The sequence below is a fragment of the Tachysurus vachellii genome, chromosome 1 (assembly GCF_030014155.1).
Source record: "Tachysurus vachellii isolate PV-2020 chromosome 1, HZAU_Pvac_v1, whole genome shotgun sequence".
NCBI classification, from domain to species: Eukaryota; Metazoa; Chordata; class Actinopteri; order Siluriformes; family Bagridae; genus Tachysurus; species Tachysurus vachellii.
Window position 1 is genome coordinate 7,817,236 of NC_083460.1, and position 19,371 is coordinate 7,836,606.

General features: G+C 36.8%; 1 protein-coding gene across 1 annotated transcript; it reads right to left on the reverse strand.

The window, feature by feature from the left end:
• Positions 1-3,855: 3,855 nt before the first annotated feature.
• LOC132843158 (semaphorin-4E-like) lies at positions 3,856-11,763 on the reverse strand. Its single transcript, XM_060866294.1, has 14 exons — positions 11,664-11,763; positions 10,854-10,999; positions 10,214-10,273; positions 9,360-9,458; positions 9,108-9,207; positions 8,756-8,866; positions 8,450-8,601; positions 7,764-7,936; positions 6,309-6,462; positions 5,846-6,065; positions 5,637-5,752; positions 5,019-5,188; positions 4,481-4,533; positions 3,856-4,319 (listed from the first exon to the last, which is right to left on the reverse strand). Exons 1-14 carry the CDS (start codon positions 11,761-11,763, stop codon positions 3,856-3,858), a joined length of 2,118 nt encoding a protein of 705 aa, XP_060722277.1.
• Positions 11,764-19,371: the final 7,608 nt, after the last annotated feature.

Sequence of the window (19,371 nt, forward strand, 5' to 3'; positions counted from 1 at the left end):
AGCTCACACGTCACTGATAGTTATACTACAACACTTACTGGGGAGAAATGTCTTTTTGTATCATTTTTATGATTTTTCATAATTAAAAAAAAACAATAACTTCACTGTAATACACTGTACTGTCACCAAATTCAGCTCACACATCATTATTTTGGGGAAATGTCTTTTTGTACAATTTTTTATGATTTTTTTTATATGAAAATAATTCCATAACTTTACTATTATGGAAATTATATTCAATAACTTCACTGTAATACACTGTGCTGTCACCAAATTCAGCTCACACATCACTGATGTCCTGATAGTTATACTACAACACTTATTTTGAGAAACCTTGCTTTTAGATTATTTTTATTGTTTGCATTATAAACAATATACAACAATATACAATATATAACAATATATATATTTAATTGTGATGTAAACTTCAATGTGTAAATCAGCTTTTGTCAAACATATGTAATCCTGCTGCTTATATAAGAGCTATTACAGATATTGTTAAGCTCTATGGTCCCTGTACTAGCTTTAGCTCAATGCACAATACCAAGGGCTTTATCCGCTCGGTATTTGTGCTTCTGTCATCCCAAGGCATTTTATGTGGAACCATTTTGTGAAGGTTCCACACTGAATCTATAAGGGGGGAAATATGTAAATTATATCTATAAAATATTTGCTTTAGGAATCCTGTAATGCATAAACATATTTAAATATTTAATTACTTTAAATTTATCCATACACTCCCTGACAAAAGTCTCGTTGCCTATCTAAGTTGTAGGAACAACAGATAATAACTTGACTTCTAGTTGATCATTTGGAATCAGAAGTGGCACATATGAAAGGCAAAGGCCTCTAGATTAAGCTTATTTTACCAAAATAAATTCTTATCAAGCCTTGATTTTTAATTACTTAATTAGGACAGAAAGGTGGAGGCTGAAGTATGAGAAGGAGCACCATCCTGCTGAAGAATTTGCCCTCTCCTGTGGTATGTAATGGGCAGCAAGAATGTCTTGATACCTCACTCTATTGATGTTGCCATCCACTCTGCAGATCTCTCGCACGCCCCCCTACTGAATGTAACCCCAAACCATGATTTTTCCTCCACCAAACTTGACTGTTTTCTGTGTGAATCTTGGGTCTATGTGGGTTCCAATAGGTCTTCTGCAGTATTTGCGATGATTGGGATGCAGTTCAATAGATGATTCATCAAAAAATCAACATGCCACTTTTCCACAGTCCATGTTAGATAGAAAAAATGTTTGGAACATACTGTAACTGAACAAACAATGCATAATTGAATGACAAAATATTTTTTATATAAGTGTATGAGTGCATTATGGTAGAGCATTACGTTAGCATCGCAAAGGTTGTGAGTTTGATTCCCAGGGAACACAGAAACTGATAAAATGTATGTAACTCAAATGCACTTTGAGTTTCTTTGGATAAAGGTGTCTGCTAAAGGCATTAATGTTAATGTCATGTAAATGCAAACATTGACTTCTGTGTGTTGTTTTTGCTTTTCTTGTTTTGGCAGCGTGGCAGGGAACAGGGGGTTTAAGAGGTCGGTGGGTGTAGTAGTATACCACTTTTTTGAAGACTACACCACTGGTTTGCACGACGCGCAAAAGATGGAATGGGGTGACGAGGCCAAGTTCAGCGTCAAGATGCCCCTGACTGGGTACATGTGGGCTGACAAGTACCAGCAAGGCTCGCTTATTTAACCGTGTGCACACAGGCTTTGGAAGGAACAAGCACAGACAGATGCACTGCGATTATGGAAAACTCGCCCTGCAAAATTGTCCAGGGTTATTAGTTAAACATATTCAGAAGCACTTCCTGTTAAATTTTTGTGTTTATTTCACTCATATAATTAAGATTTAAAGATGTTTGTTTAATTTTCAGTTCAATTCTAAATGTTCTGTTGATTGTGTTTTGTTCAATTGTTTGTGTATGTTTCTAGTGTTTCTAGTGTTATTTACATCCTGCAAAATGGTTTATATTCCTGAAAGTTGTCTTGATAAATAGTTGGTGCTCATAAAGGAGCTGTTGTATTTTTTTTTTTGTGGTGATTGTCTAGCAATAAGTTAGTATTTTTATCTATTTACAGATAAAGGAGGAATTTATGTCCAAATTAGACGGCTATAAACCAGGAAAACATTGTTTTCTACATTTGAACAGTGAAGAATTTTTTTAGCTAAAACTGCAGTCCCCAGTGATTCAGATAATGCAAGTTCTCAGGTTCTGCCTCCTGAGTGTTCAAAAAGCAGATAGATTTATCACAAAAGTTAATCGCTGCTAGTGTTGGGTGATAGACTCCATAGTGAGCTCTTACTTTCATCAGCCTATGAAATCACTGATACATGATTTTATCGGGGCGTAATTTCCCATATTTATTCATTTGCTTCTTTTTTGTACTCGTTTATCTATGACCAGCCACAAAAACAGAAGCAGCTATACTTTAAGAGCACCTGGCAACACTTCTGAATACAACCTTCTAAAACATGATGCCACTAATCAGAAGGTATCATTGATGCCCAGTGCTTTTCTCTGCATTACACCGGGTGTCCTGTAAATGACTTGCAAAGGCTTTATGCCAAGCTGTGAAGATTACTTTTACAGTATGTTGCAACTAAATGATTTTTGGACAAACCACAGGGTGTGCATTTCATGGACCACCTAGGAGTGTGGTCTTAGCAAAAAATCTGTTCTACTGAAGAAACACCTACATCTTGGAGGATGTAAAGTGAATAAATAAACAGCAGATGTCCACGTTTGGGTGAACTATACCTTTAAGCTATAACATTTCTGCCACATAAGTAATTTAAAGAGTCAGCAAATGAAATATTCAGATTTAAAGATATTTACTCAGCTCACTGTCATTCCAACACTTCTATGGCAGTGGATACCAATTCAGATCATGCATTTAACTTAACTTCTCATCCCTCTTGTAAAGATGACAATCAAGAAGACTTGATGGTAGTATGGTATTTAAAAACTGTTTTCTCTATTAATAAAATTTTATTTGTTTTATTAAGTGTTGTTAATTATTTTAAGGTAAATAAAACAAGTCACTGTTACGATATGACAGATCAGTACTGTGACAGTAAATGTGCAATCAAGAGTATTTATTAAGAGCTTCAATGTAAGAAATTACAAAAACTTACAGAAACCTGCTTAAGATCAATGCTTAAAAATAAGAATAAGAATTTAACAGCTCAAGAAAAAGTAAAGTCCAATGACATTTTTTGATTATAAATGATTATAAATCTTTTGCTTAATCAAGCCATCTAAACTTGCATGTCTATGCAGAGACTGGACAGAATCAACAAAGTGATATTAACAGACTGCTGTTACAAATAAATCCTGTCTTCTAAGTAAATTAAGCAAGTCCATGTCCAAGTGCTCTTTTTTTAAAAATAGTTTAAACTTAAAAAAAAAAAAAAAACAAGTTTCATTAACAAACTGCTTATTTTAAAATACTCTCTAACACAGCATTTGAAAATATTAAAACCATTACATGAAACCAGTAAAATGTAAATGATAACAGAAACAATCATTCTGAATGTTTCAGGGTCTACATTTTCTCATAATGTGACAATGTTTAAACAAAGTTGGGTAAACAAGACAGATTAATGTCTATGAACATCCAGAGAACAAAAACATTTCAAGTGTGCAGCTTGGTTTTACTTAATTATATCAATTAATTACATCAGATCAGTATGTTATGTGTACTTATTTGCTTTGTTAATTTTACTCAACCTCAGAAATTTATAGATTTTACTTAATATCACAAGTGTACATTTTATTAGAAAAATATGAGTGCAAAAACTTGCAAAAGACAAATTTTGTAAATTTTACTTATTCCATGTAAAACACACTCTGTGGACTTCCCTCAGCTTTTTCCAAGCATCTCAGGATGGCAAAATGTCCTTTGTAGACGTCCCACACCACAAGAGCAAATATCATCAGTGTTAGTATGATGACCAGGATCTTGAGGGCCAAGAGAGTGTTCTGATCTTCCTCTGCCTGAGGCTGGACCAAACTATGCTCAGTGAAGTTTCCCAGCCTCAGCTCGTATGTAGCATTTTGGATGACATAGTCGTTACCATTGGAGGACTCTACAGAGGTGCAGGTGTAGAATCCGGCGTCGCTGTCAGAGGCATTGAGGATCAACAGGTTGTTGTGATGAATGTTGTACTTGTTGGAGTTTTGAAGTGTGTGATTGTTTACGCTCCACTGCACTCGGGCCAGGTTTGATCCTGGCTGGCACAGCAACCTGACCTCGATACCAAGATTGAAGGTTTCAATGATCGTAGTACTTTCTGTAACACAAAAACAACAGTCTTTGAGAGTCTTATTTACTTTTAGTGACAAGTCACAATGGACTTAAACCATTTCTGCACATATATTTACCCATACAAGACACTTTTATCTGAATTTACTATCTGAACCAGTGGGCATAAAAAGCCACCTGTTCACATACCGACTGCAGGACAACGTGCAGCATTTCCATCTCTCAGACTCTGAACCACCTCACTGCAGGAGAAAAAATAGATGAACATGACTGAAAATGTAATGTATCTAACATTCCCACATGTGCACAGTCTATAGTACAGTCTCTAGAGCAGTCGATTCAATATTTTAAACCACAGTGATGTTTGAGTCTTGATTCTGATTGGTGCTGTGGATTAAGTGAAATTTTCTATAACAAAGACTTACAATAGATCTAGCTGGAAGGCACATCAGGTTTACATGTGTGTTCATTTTAATACGCTACTGTTAGCTCCAGATAATTTAGGTCAATAAAGAGTAAAAAAAATACTGTAAAATACTGTGATGAATAAACTTTTAATGTGTTGTTATTTAATAAAAAAATCAAAGTTAATAATTAAAAGTAATGAATAATTACTTAAAGGTAAACTTCAAGTCACGTCACACCCATTGTCTTTTTGCAGCACACCACATCATGATTTTTCCTTACAACACTATATTACAGCAGCTGAGAAGTATATGCTGAGTACCTGTGTGTATCTGGATGAATGTTTTTTATAGCAATGCAGCGTTCAGTGCTGAGGTCCCAGCCGCAGTACGGGTCTCTGGCCAGCACACAGTCCATACAGGAAGCGTAATGGTCACATGTACTAAGTGGCATCTGCACCGTTGCTTCCTCTGAGCCTGCATACAGCTGACCCTGAAACAATATGTACAGCAGTTATTAAAAAGATGGTCAAACTATAACAGAATCAAACTAAAACTGAATCACAAGTAGGAATAATAAAATGAATCAGATGAGTACTGGGATAGCCATGATGGGAAAGTCATTAACTATTATTTTATTTTAGATCTACTCGTGTGAATGATGAGGGCAAAAAAAATTAATATCTTAGATTTGCATGTTCCCTAAAATGTGTTAAAAGAAGTAGAAAAAAAAAATATTTCTATAATATTTTGTAAATTTATCAAAAGAATAAAAACAATTCACTCAATGAAAATACATTTTATCATTCTCCCTAAGTAAATAGATAACTATTTCGTCCCCTTAATAAATCAATTAATTAGTGTAATATTACACAAAAAAAAATATAATATTTTGTTGTAGCTTCAGGGAGGAAAAAATGTAAATGTGCTCTGAGGCTTACCAGGGTGACGGAGAGCCGCAATATCTTTACTGGCTCGGACTGCTTAAAGAGCTGCACCTCCTCTATTATCACCATCTTTCCATCATAGTTGACTGCTTTCAGCACTGAACCGCTTGCTGTTACAAAGATTGTACAATTGATTGAACACTAACACATACATACATAAGTCTGTATAAGTTATGTAAACTGTACACTAAATATTTATCTACCTGTGCCAATAAACATGACCTGATGGCTGCTCCCATCCAGGGCAGTAGTGCTGGCCACCACTATACGAGTAAACACAGCTCCTTTCTTCACCAGTAGGGGCTGCTCAGAAGGCTTCACTGCCTGATCCATCAGTGGGTTGTCTCGGATGAACTGAAGGGTTTCATCAGGAAGGTCCAAAGACATTGAAATCCCTTTCTCCCTTGTTTTACTGTTAATACACTACACACATGCACACATAGAGAGAGCAACACAAAGCAAATAATTAACTACTGCATAGGTGGTGGTTTTGGAGACAAAAGATACAAATTAAAACGTTACTATGCACATCACTATGTACGTTATTACTCAGTAAATGATAATATTTCTGTCTATTATACTGACTTAATTAAGTCATTTTTCCACCACTGTAGCTAACAAATAAAAAGGATTGTTGTAGAATATGTTGGTAAATGTTGAACTCACAGCTCCCGGACGAGGGTCAGGCACAGGTCCTTTGTATGTCACCCATCTTTCAAATGAATGATGTATGTATTGCGCTTTGAATCGGCCTTTAGAGAACACATCCCTGATGTCCTGTATACTGTACGCACACACTGCTGAGTACTCCGGCATTTCACTGTCAGATGAAACAAGTGTCATAGGTCGGTGGTTAATAAAACTATGTCTAATTAATGTTTGAACCAGCAACAGTTATGAATATTTTCTACATTTTTTCTTTGTTTTTAACTGGATGTCACAGCCTTACACCTATGCAAATAGGAAGAAAAAAACAGGAAGAAACCTGTTTTCTTTTTAAGCATTTTCTTTGATTTACAGGTTTTGACTCCCTTAGATAATATTTGAGTACACCTCATTGCAGCATGTAACCTCCTAAAATGTATTCATTTCATATTAGAGTAAAAATATTTAAAAAAAATAGTAATTAGTTTCGTAGGCAATTGTATGCATAATTGAATTTGTCTGAGGTTTTTATATGAGTGTGTAGTACTAAATAATAAGGTGTATGCATACAGGTGTATGCAATATAAAGACCACAAGGTGGTGCAGCATTGCCATCTCATACTGCCAGGGTCCCCAGGTTGATCCTGTGAATTTGTGTGGAGATTTTCTCCATAAGTTCTCTCCATGTTCCTGTTTCCATCCATAAACATGCAGCACTTGGATGGGCTGTACTTAATTGCCCGAAGGTGTGAATAAGTGTGTAAATATGCGTTTGTATGGTGCTCTTTGGTGTATGGGTACATTATGTATCCTTTATTACATTAAACAAATCATATGTAATGTCTGAATCAGAAACAAATAAATAAATAGTGTGATTTAAAATACATTATAATGGGAACACATTGCATATACATCCTTCGTTTATAAACCTTACCCTACACAGGGTTGTGGAGAACCGGGAGCCTATCCCTTGGGGCAAAATTTAGAGATACTATCCAACAGCCTACAATGTTTTTGGACTGCAGGAGGAAACCAGAGTACCTGGACGATATCCCGAAAGCAAAGCAACATGGAAGCTCCCTTTACACAAGGCAGCAGTGGGAATCAAATCCCAAACATTTGAGGTGTGAGGCAAGCATGCTAACCACTAAAGCACTGTGCCAATCAAACTAATACCATAATGTTTAATTCTGAAGTTAATGGCAAACGATGATTGAACATAAATAACAGTGAGATGTTAACCTAAAGCCTGTTAGGTTTCCCATTTGACCTAACCATTTTGACCTTTGCATGCCCTTGAGCTCAGGCTGATCTAACACAAATGGTAATGTTTAAGTCCTCTGGCTTAAGGTTTGACTGTATTGTTGGTCTGGTATTCAACCTCAATCCTGATTACATTCAAAATCACAACTTGTCTTCTTCACTGCAGTTATTTAAACATATTCTGCTGGCATTTTTGAACTGAACATTACTCACCCCTCAAGAGTGAAGACACCGTAGAACATACAGGTTTTCCAGGTGTCTGGGCAGAAGAGGAACACATCCTGTATGAGAAGTGGTAGAAAGGTTTGAGGGACAGGACAGTCCAGGTGAGTCTTTTGAAATGACGTCCACTTCTTCTGCAATGTCCGCTGTCCTCCCACATCCCCCTAGCAAGGAGAGAACAGAGGGTATGAGAACAATGCTGCAGAAAATGACAGCAAGTGACAATAGTTATATTTATTTACTAATTAACAATATATAATCCAAAAAAATATTTTTTGGTAAAAGTATTGTTCTATAAGCAGATAACATCTCTCATTTTAAGCATTTATTACGTAAGCAAAAAAACAAACAAAAAAAACTTGCAAATAGGAAAAAAGTTTTCTATTCATGTATAAAAGCAACAAAAGCAGGGTGATTAATCTTATAATATTTGATTTATAATCATTTCACATCTTAATGATTAGCTAATCTTTTGCATTTCTTTAGTAACATCTGGCTTGTTAAGTACTGATTCAGAATTAGGAAGCATGTGCTTATATTTCCACACCCAGATATTTTGTCATCACCTGAGGTTCTTTGTTTGAACAAAGAAGTGGTGAGGACCACACAACCGTTATTTAGGCCCTGAAGAATGGTGTACTGTAATATCAACAACATCCTTTTATAAGGAAGAGTACCTTACAAACGCGGGCCACCCTTGACACCTCCAACGGTCTGTAGGTATCGTACTCCACAGCTATTTCATTAAAGAAAAGGTAAATCTTGTCATCATCCCCCTCTGGGTTGTCATCTCCCTCAGCCACATGCTTCATGCCAATGAAATTGGGCTCTGAAATAACAAAACTAATCAGTGACTCTAAACTACTCAATCACATGATCCAAGAATTAAAGTTACGAGATGTAAAGTTGAGTTTTAAATTATATATGAAACCAGAAGACTCATCTCAGTCCCTTACTTAGTGTAATAAAATTTACATTCGTACCATTAAGCCATGAAGTCAGGAATTCAGTTCGTATGGTGTCATCTAAGCTTCGCATCACAACCGGTTCTGAGCCAAAGAAATTCGAAGATGTAGCAGAGTACAGCTGTCCATCTAAACGACAATCAGAATTATATTATTAAAGCATAATGACGGGCTCATTGGGTTACTTTTCTTTAAAGCATTCAGAATATCATATCAGTTATCATAAGTAGTACCTGTGACTAATGAACTGACCTTAAAAATGAATATAATGCGTGAACTAAAAACTTTTAATTAATCACTAACTAAACATTGTGCTCTTTGGCCTGTTACGTCATGGAGCAGTTTGCCTTAAGAGAGATGAAGCACCTACCGACAAATTCAGAGGCGCATCTCTGGAAAGGATCAAATGGACACTTTCCTTTCCCATCTTGTTGTTTACCTTCGAGAGTCAGCTTGCCGTCTTTATAAGACTGGAAGACAGAACACAGCTACATGAAATGTCTACATGTTGTGGTATAATACAACAAAACATGCACACAGGCTGAAACTCATGTTAACAAATGTCTACAATATCATAGCAAGGACATTTTACAGTAAAATATGGGGAGGAATTTTTACTCACCATAATATCACAGGTTGGATTAAAAGCATTGGTACCACAAACAAACATGGTGTCGCTCGACATTTTATGAAGGATCCGGATGTAGTTATGACACTCAGTCTGGAAAGGAAAATTACAGGGAATACAGAGTCCAAGGAAATTTTTAGGAAGTCACTCAGGAAGAGACAGAAAAAAGATCCGTTAACAGAAAAACACAAGACAGACGAATAATAGGTAATACTTTCATAGGCTAGGTGAAGACTCAAAGAAGATTAGTTACAGATCAGGGCTTTGTATAATAGCATACCTGTTCCTAATCATATTATACATTTACTACACAAAACTGTTAAATCTAACCAGGGTTTGAAAGAGACATGGCTTAGGGGTGTAAAGTCTAGTTCTTAATATTCACAAAACTCAGACTATGTTTGGTTCTTTACTGTATTAGGAAATGTATTCTTTTTTACACTCATTTGAGCATTTACATATATACACATAAAAACGAAGATACACAATGGGATACATTTTCAGTAACCACGGAGGGTGCATGAAAACACACACACACACACACACACACACACACACACACACACACACACACACACACATCAATATCAATCGCAGGAGAACAGCAGTTTTGAAGACACTCAGAACAGCCCATCTAGTACTAATCTAGTTCCTTTTTTCCAAATTGTGTAGTTGCCACATTATTATTTAACATCAGTAATGTGCAGGTGTACAGATGTTCCTAATATACTTCATTTTTATTTTATTTCTTCCATTCCTTTATTCATTCATTCATCATTATGAACAACTTAATCCTAGTCAGAGTGGTGGTGATGGTGGTGTGATCTCTTGGGTTGTGGCAGGATCACCTGTGTGTTCCCTTCGAACGTACAATTACGCTGCATCTCTGATGTCACCGACCACTTAACCTAAAATAAAAGAGAATATATTTCTTCACTGATCTAGAATTAAGTACAGTACAAGAGAAAATTTACTACTAAAGCAAGGAATTTTAACAACAAATAAAAGATATTGTTATTGTTATTATTTTTTATGTTGCAATTATTTAGCATTCACAATCTAAATTATTATTATTATTATTATTATTATTATTATTATTATTATTATTATTATTATTATTATTATAATACAATAACAACAATTATTATTATTATCAACAATAATAATAATAATAATAATAATAATAATAATAATAATAATAATAATAATGAACTACTTAATTTGTATTAAAGTACTTCACAGTGTACAAGTTTAAATAAAAAAATGCAAAAATAAAATTGGTGACAAAAATAAAATCACAGTGACAAAAAAATATAAACATGTAAAATTAAAAAATGATAGAATATAAGAAAATAAACCTAAGTAATAAGTAAAATTGAAATGAGGCTTAAATAAATAAAGAAAGAAATGCAGCTATTATTATTATTATTATTATTATTATTATTATTATTATTATTATTATTATTCAAATGAAATCTTTTTCCTGACCATAGCCTTCTTGTGTGTGATGTTGTTGAGGTCCAGGGCAAAGATGGCCTCTCGAGCTCCCAGGATGAGCACACCCTCATCTTCCATCAGGAGCATGGTGGTGTAATTCCACACTCCCTCCTCTTGGAAGACATGTCCTCTGTTACCTAGCAACAGCAGAATAGGCTTTTAGTGTCCACTGTGTTGGAGTAATTATAAGACCTTTGGTGCTCATAATAAAGAAAAGTACAAAGAAGTGAAGTAGAAGAAAGACTTAACACAACTGTAACTTTTGACCTCAGTAGCTCAATAATGCTTTGTGTTATTTGTATTTGTAATACTGATATTATAAAGTCTGCAATGTTCCAATGCCCTAAAATGATTATTATTATTTATGTATGTATTTATTTTACATACTGTGTGGATCTTTTATATTAAACTGTGAGCAATTTTAGCAGAAGTAAGAATTTAAATCAGCACTTTTTACCCATCCAGCTGCAAAAACACATCAACATGCTTTTAATATCAAATCAAATCAAATCAAATCAAAATTTTTATTTGTCACATACACATACATACAGAGTACGACATGCAGTGAAATACTTTTTACGTCTGTCCGGTATTCAAGCATAAAAAGGAATGAAGTTAAGGATAAAAATAAAACCAAAAGGAGGTAGATAAATAAAACAAATAAAATATATTGCAAGGCTTATCACAGTAACATTAAACAGCAATGCTGTGCAGCCAAGTCGCAAACTAATATCTATTCAAGAAAAATACTACAAAAAAAAACAACAACAACAAAAAAAGCAACAAAGACAGCTCACTTACTCAGAGTAACTGTTTTCCGTGGTGTGCTGTTCAATGGCCAAACCTGGCCCGAAATCAATACAGCTGGAGCCCAAAAAGACAGTACAAGGAAGAACAGCATGGCCTAAAGTTCTTCAAGTCTCTGCTACAGAGCAAAGGCAGTATTTGTCTCTCAAACAGTCACACTCTTAAAATATTTTTTTTTTCAGCATGAATAAAAAATATTGAACATTTTACTTATAATAACAGATTATGTTTAGATTGATGTACTTTAGAGGAGCAGGGTGCAATAACACATACTACACATGAGCTGGAGTTTTAATTGTAATCTTTTACAGTTTTACAGTTGCGTTCCATATAATTACCTTGTAGAAACTGGACTCGGTTGATAAAATTGTTCATTTTAAGATAATAAATTAAATAAGAACAGCATAGATCACACTCTACATCATTATAGAGAACAAAGTCACAGTTTCCTGTCTTAACATTACAGTAAAACAAAGAGCTTAGATTATGAAGACATATTCATGAAAGACAAAAAACACTTAATATCATATACCAGTTGTTCAAAAGATGAACCAAATATAATATAATAATATCAGAATCATTTTTTTTTAGCTGTATATGATGCAGCACTGAGAATAACTAAAGCAAAATACATCCTTCCTCTTAACAGCTGTGGTCTCAGTGTTGATCTAGATGTATAAAATACACTCAGACATACAGATGGTAAAAGCAAAAAGTAAAGAAAGGATTTTACTTTGCTGCAGCAAAAGGCGTATTCCATACAGTGCAACGTCTACACAGTGAAGAGCCAAATTCAAGTGTTTTAGCGCTCCTCTTGTACCACAGGTATATGTGTGTGTGAACATGTGCGTGTGCGCATGTGCGTGTGTGTGTGTGTGTGTGTGTGTGTGTGTGTGTCTGTGTGCATGTGTGTGTATGTGTGTATGTGTGTGTGTGCGTGTGTGTGTGTGTGTGTGTGTGTGTGTGTGTGTGTGCGTGTGTGTTTTCATGCACCCTCCATGGTTACTGAAGATGTATCCCATTTAAATTATCACATCAACAAGGTCACATTCCAATTTAATTTCTTATCAAACACATGAGCACATACAATGTTAACAGTTGGAACAAGGGCCTCTTGTTCTTTCTCCCTAGTCTGAAAAAATATAGGGAAGTTGTGGCCTAATGGTTAGAGTTTGGCTCCTAACCCTAAGGTTGTGGGTTCGAATCTCGGGCCAGCCTGAGGTGCCCTTGAGCAAGGCACCGAACCCCCCTCAACTGCTCCCCGGGCGCCGCAACATAAATAGCTGCCCACTGCTCCGGGTGTGTGTTCACGGTGTGTGTGTTCACTGCTGTGTGTGTGCACTTTGGATGGGTTAAATGCAGAGAATGAATTCTGAGTATGGGTCACCATACTTAACCGTATGTCACTTCACTTCACTTCACTTCACTTCACTTCACTTCACACTTATATAAAAAGACTCATTTAATATTTCCACTACACAGCATCGAGTTTCCAGCAAAGTAGCAAATTTATCACATGCATTATGTCATTAAATGCCATTTCCATTAGTTTATTTTTTCGTTTGCAAATATACGAGTCACAACGCATAACAACACAGGGCATGTGCACCTCATGCAGTGAAGTTTAAAAATATTTGAGAACTTTTTGAACATAACAGAATTTTTGCATTAATTACACTTATAACACAGTGCTGTTACAGGCCTGAATGTGCTTGGTGTTGTTAACAGCAGCTACAGGGAAAACAACTGTTGATGATTTTATCAGTTGTACAAACGTGCAAGTTTAAATATGTTATCATGTCTGTAGTAGACGTTTGTAATGAGTCTGTCTGTGTTTCTGTCCTGTTTCTGTCTGCTGTCTTTCCCGGTTGTTAATTGTTTGCTCCGCCCACTCTTTGGTTTCCATGGACATTAATTGTACTCCTTCTCTCCTTCAGGTGTGTTGTCTTTGTCTCTGATTGTTTCTGCGCTGTGATTGGTTCCTGTCTGTTATTTATACTCTGTTTGTTCACTTCCCTGGTGTTGGTCGTTTTTGCATGTTGGATGTTGGTGTGCCTGTTCTTGTTTCCTGTTAGCCCTTTTTGCTGCCTTGTTCTGTCTGTTCAGCTGCATTTGTGTGTTGTACGATTAAAACTTTAATATCTGCATTTGGATCCTCACTCGCCTTTGTCCTGCATCGTGACAACGTTATAGTAGAAGTCACAGTGACCTTTATGGAAAATGCTCTACATTATTAAATACTACTACCAACTATAATAAACAGATTAAAAAAGTGTTCTTTTACAAAGTAGAAAAATGTAAATTGTCCTTTGTTTAAGATATGTATTTAATATTTAGGAATATTAAAATTTCCCAGTGTTAGCAATTTTCTTTTTAATGATCAGATGTAAAGCTGTTGCTTTGTTGTTGTCTACAACAAGATGCATTTTTTCCCACTTAGTAACAGGAAGGTGAAGGAATGATAGTTATTAGGTAAGTGCTAAGTTTGACTTGTTTCAGTTATTCCAACAAACTGTTAACAGATAAAACATATGACATTTCATTCATAAACAAGGAAAATTTGCTAAAAAGTAGTTAATAGATGTGGAATTCGGGTAATACAGCATGTACTGTCATTTAAAAAATAATAATCTTGAAGTAACTAATTTTGTTTGACATCCGTTCAGATAAAAATCTATAGTGCGTCTAACGAGACTTTATGTATTCCATAAATACATAAAAGTCAGAATTGTTTTTATTAGTATAGGCCTGTGTTTATATTATGACTTGGACGGAGATCAGTCCACATTTAATATGTGATTAAAACAAAAACTTTTCTCTGCAAATGTTGAGTTCCATCCTATAGCCATTGAGCAATGCTGCTCGGAGACCAGCAAGTACTGAGCGGAACGTGCACAAGCGCACTTGGTAATAAAGCTCCTTCTGATCCTGAGTCAGTAGGACATACTGCATTGTTAGTTACTTACGCTGGGTCCAAATATAATGGGGCTGTCAACTGACTTATTCTTAAAAAAAAATAAAATACATAGTTTGAGTACAAATGGGGAGGCACGGTGGCTTAGTGGTTAGCACGTTCGCCTCATACCTACAGGGTCGGGGTTCGATTCCCGCCTCCACCTTGTGTGTGTGGAGTTTGCATGTTCTCCCCGTGCCTCGGGGGTTTCCTCCGGGTACTCCGGTTTCCTGGTAGGTTGATTGGCATCTCTGGAAAATTGTCCGTAGTGTGTGATTGTGTGAGTGAATGAGAGTGTGTGTGTGCCCTGCGATGGGTTGGCACTCCGTCCAGGGTGTATCCTGCCTTGATGCCCGATGACGCCTGAGATAGGCACAGGCTCCCCGTGACCCGAGGTAGTTCGGATAAGCGGTAGAAGATGAATGAATGAATGAGTACAAATGTTTGTACCCAATCTTTCTCATTAGTTTATGTGTGAAAAAGGCAGTTTGGAAAGTAGAAAAAGAAAATGGAATGTGACCTTGTCGATGTGATAATTTAAATGGGATACATCTTCAGTAACCATGGAGGGTGGATGAAAACACACACACACACACACACACACACACACACAAACACACACGCACACACACACACGCACAAACACACGCACACACACACACACACACACAAACACACACACACATATAATATGTGTATATAATATATATATATTATATATATATGTCTGCAGATTTTCAGATTCAGAGTAGAAGCAGAGTATTTAGTTGAGCTGCGGCTTCTTTGAAAAAGTCCAGGATTACAATAGTCATTATGGCTTTTGTGGAGAAAGAAAATTGATTAGTATGGAAGGGTCTCTGCTTTAACAGTGTGATTACCTAAAGACTAAAACACAACAGATTGTGCATACATGAGATTACTGTGGATGGTACCACTGAGAAACTTCATTAAAACTATTTTTTTTTCTGGTTGCACAAGTAGAATTCTTTAAAAAAGGGAAATTATATATAACTGCACTATTAGGTGTTACCAAGATGAGGATGGGTTCCATTTTTCATTCTGGTTCCTCTCACAGTTACTTCCTTATATCGTCTCAGGGAGTTTTTCCTTACCGCTGTCATGCCAAGCTTGCTAACTGTGGATAATTTTATACCTTTAAAATTTACACTTGTACATGCAGCTTTGCAAGTTCAGTTCTCACGTCTTTACCATAAATTGTTTAACAAATAAAAAAATTACCTAATATGAATAGAAATGATCTGTTTCATAATAATGGGCCACATTATCCTTCCCTGTCTTGGTTTAAGTTGTTAATATAGAAACAATAAGGTATTAGATCAGTACAGCTGGCACTAGTGTAATGAAGGAGCTGTTCTTAAAGAAAATAAATTAACAGCATTTGACCAATCAGAATCAAGCATTCTGTCATAAGCAAATAGAACTGTCATTCATTCATTCATTCATCTTTTACCGCTTATCCGAACTACCTCGGGTCACGGGGAGCCTGTGCCTATCTCAGGCGTCATCGGGCATCAAGGCAGGATACAGCCTGGACGGAGTGCCAACCCATCGCAGGGCACACACACACTCCCATTCACACACTAGGGACAATTTTCCAGAGATGCCAATCAACCTACTATGCATGTCTTTGGACCGGGGGAGGAAACCGGAGTACCCGGAGGAAACCCACGAGGCACGGGGAGAACATGCAAACTCCACACACACAAGGTGGAGGCGGGAATCGAACCCCAACCCTGGAGGTGTAAGGCGAACGTGCTAACCACTAAGCCACCGTGCCCCCAAATAGAACTGTCAATTCTGTGAAATAATCCTGTTGCCATTTTAAAAGTGTCCATGATGTGTGTTTGCTCTGTAGGCTCTTGAGTTGAAGGGAATTGGGCACTTGGGTGAAAAGGAGCTGAAGGAAAGAAACAAGCTTATCCAGGAGGAGAATCACAGGGAGCTGCAGAAGGTAAATGCCAGAAAGGTCCTTGTGTTTGTAAGCATTAAAAAAAAAAGACTGAATATATTTACGATGTGGGGAAGGGAACATGTTTTAGGTGAAGTAGTTACGTCTGGCGCGAGAATGGTATAAGTATATATATATATATATACAGGGCTGTCAAGTGTCACGCATTGAGAGTGACAGTCATGCATTTGGGTCATTTGTCACGCTCTCCCGCCACACATCGTATTTCTCACGCAGAAAAACTTTTTGACTATTTATCATATATTTAATATGCCACATTTAATATATTCTCTTTTAAATCTATGCTTTTTTAACCACATTTCTTTTACAGTTTTTTCAATCGCTAACAAGCGCTTACCTATACTTAAGATAATTTTTTTAGACTCTTAACACAGACTTACACCTACAAAACACAATTGGCCAAATTGATAATTTTCCTCTCAGAAACACATTTTGTTAAATATATACTAACTCTCCATTTCAAAACAGAACACATCTTCCTCTGCACACACTAACTTTACCGAAACACTGGAAATCTGACTCAAAATGAAATTAATGTGTCAAAGAATAACACTTGTTTTCACTTCACAAGGTATATGCAGTCAATCAAAGTACACCAGGTTTCAAAATACTGGCTATTGTTGACATTAGAAAAACTGAATAGACTTTTATGTTTCAGGTAACATGCAATCCACCTTTTACACAAAATTTCTTAGTTGGGAACTGTATGTCCACATGTACAGAAATGTTCATATTCAAAGGCATTCCAGTAAAAAGCAAATCAGTTATTTTTTTCTTTACTGTTTACTAAAGGAGGTACAGTAGAAACACAATATAATAGAACAGAAAAAGTTGTACAGTATTGCTTACAATGAACAAAATATCATATATAAGAGCATTCTGAAAAACAAAAAACAAAACAAAAAACAAAACAGCAAAAAGCCCAGATAAGAAGGGGGGAACTAAAAATAGCACAAAATTAATGTATCTAATCCCTGCGATCTTCAGGGTTAGGCCACATGTTTTCGTCAATATCACATCTGATACAGTATCATCCAAGGTGATGCACCTGGGATAAAACCGCTTGGTATTTCGGATCCACCCTTGGCAATCTTGAACTGTGATGTCCCTGCTGCCAGCATCCATGGCTTCAAGGAGGGACATCTGGTCATGTGGCTGATGGTCATAAACCTTCCACCTCCATGCAGAAAAGAACTCCTCTATGGGGTTGAGGAAAGGTGAATAGGGTGGAAGAAAGAGACTTACAGTACCAGTCTTGGGTGGACTTCAAACCATGCTGTTATTGCTTGCGAATGATGGAAAGCAACATTGTCCCAGGTAATTACAAAGGTCCTCATGTTTTCACCCTCCTGATCCTGCTCTGGTACCAGGCGCTGGTGGAGATCATTGAGAAAGGCAAGGAGGCGCTCGGTATTATAGGGTCCAACCTGACATCTGTGAAGGAGTAATCCTGCATTTGCCATTGCTGCACACATGGTAATGTTTGCCCCTCTCTGTCCTGGCACATCAACTGTGGCCCTTTTTCCAATTATATTTCGTCCACGTCGACGCCTTTTGGATAGATTGAATCCTGCCTCATCTATGTAAATGAATTCATGAGGGGCCTGGTTGGCCTTCAATTCCATAACTCTCTGAAACAAAGTTTATGTATATCATGTCATTACTGCATACCATACTGTACTGTAACCTATTACTGTGTAGGCTACCTACTTGCAAAGTGCAAAGCTTATAGAACTGGACATTGAATTGAATATACACTATACCTGGACATATTGTCATCGTAGCTCCTTGACTCTCTCACTGTGCCTCTCAAAGGGAACAGTGTAGAGCTGCTTCATCCGCACTCTGTGTTTGGACAATGTCCGTGTAATGGTTGTGAGGCTGATGCTTTCTATATTGCCAAATATCTCATGGTCCTGCACAATTCTAGTTTTAATTTCATGCAGTTTTATTGCATTATTTGCAACAACCATTTCTACAATGGCAAGCTCTTGATCATTATTGAGGAGCTTTCCTCTTCCCCCAGAGGGTGGAAGACATTGCATTCTTTAGAGGGGAAAATTATCAACACATGCATTACTGTATGTCCTTATTGACATATCAAGTGAGAATAGAAACAATCCATGTAAAATGCAATACTTACCTGCTGGTTTGTTGAAAGATGCGAATAATGGAGGCAACCGTTGACCGCCTAAAATTGGGTTGCACTCTTTCACCAGCCTCTCTTAGTGAGAGACCGTGGTTGTACATGGTCAATGATAGTGGCACGAATTTCATCACTGACTACTGTTCTTGCAGCCCTTGGAATGCCACCACCACGCATTCTTACACCTCTACCTTGCCCTCTCCTTGGGCCTGCTCCTCTTCCTGCACCTGCACCTCTCACTGCACCTGCACCTCCTACTGCACCTCTCACTGCACCTCTCACTGCACCTCTCCCTGGCCCTGCATCTCTCACTGGAGCTGGTCTTCTCCCTGGGCCCCTTGCTCTTCCTCTTCCATGTCCAGACATTACAGTGTTTGTCTTTTTCTGTTTCTGTTTCCAAAAACATCACTCCTCAAAGTCCTCATTTTATAGTAATATAAAAAAATAACCCCTGCCACTGAGTCTAAGCCAGACTGGAATCAGCTGTGGTTGGCCCAATTCACCCAACATAAATCAGCTGTGTGTCAATTATTCAATTGTTTGTTTATTATCAGCTGAGATATATTGTTTTTGAACTGATATCATTGCAGAAGCAGAGGTTTTTATACTGTAT

Excerpts from the sequence above, each read along its gene's own strand:
- LOC132843158 (XM_060866294.1), bottom strand. The coding sequence starts at position 11,763 with ATGCTGTTCTTCCTTGTACTGTCTTTTTGGGCTCCAGCTGTATTGATT. Across the intron at positions 8,602-8,755 it reads CCTGACTTCATGGCTTAATG|AGCCCAATTTCATTGGCATG; the intron begins GTACGAATGTAA and ends TTGTTATTTCAG. Across the intron at positions 5,189-5,636 it reads TGCGGCTCTCCGTCACCCTG|GGTCAGCTGTATGCAGGCTC; the intron begins GTAAGCCTCAGA and ends ATATTGTTTCAG.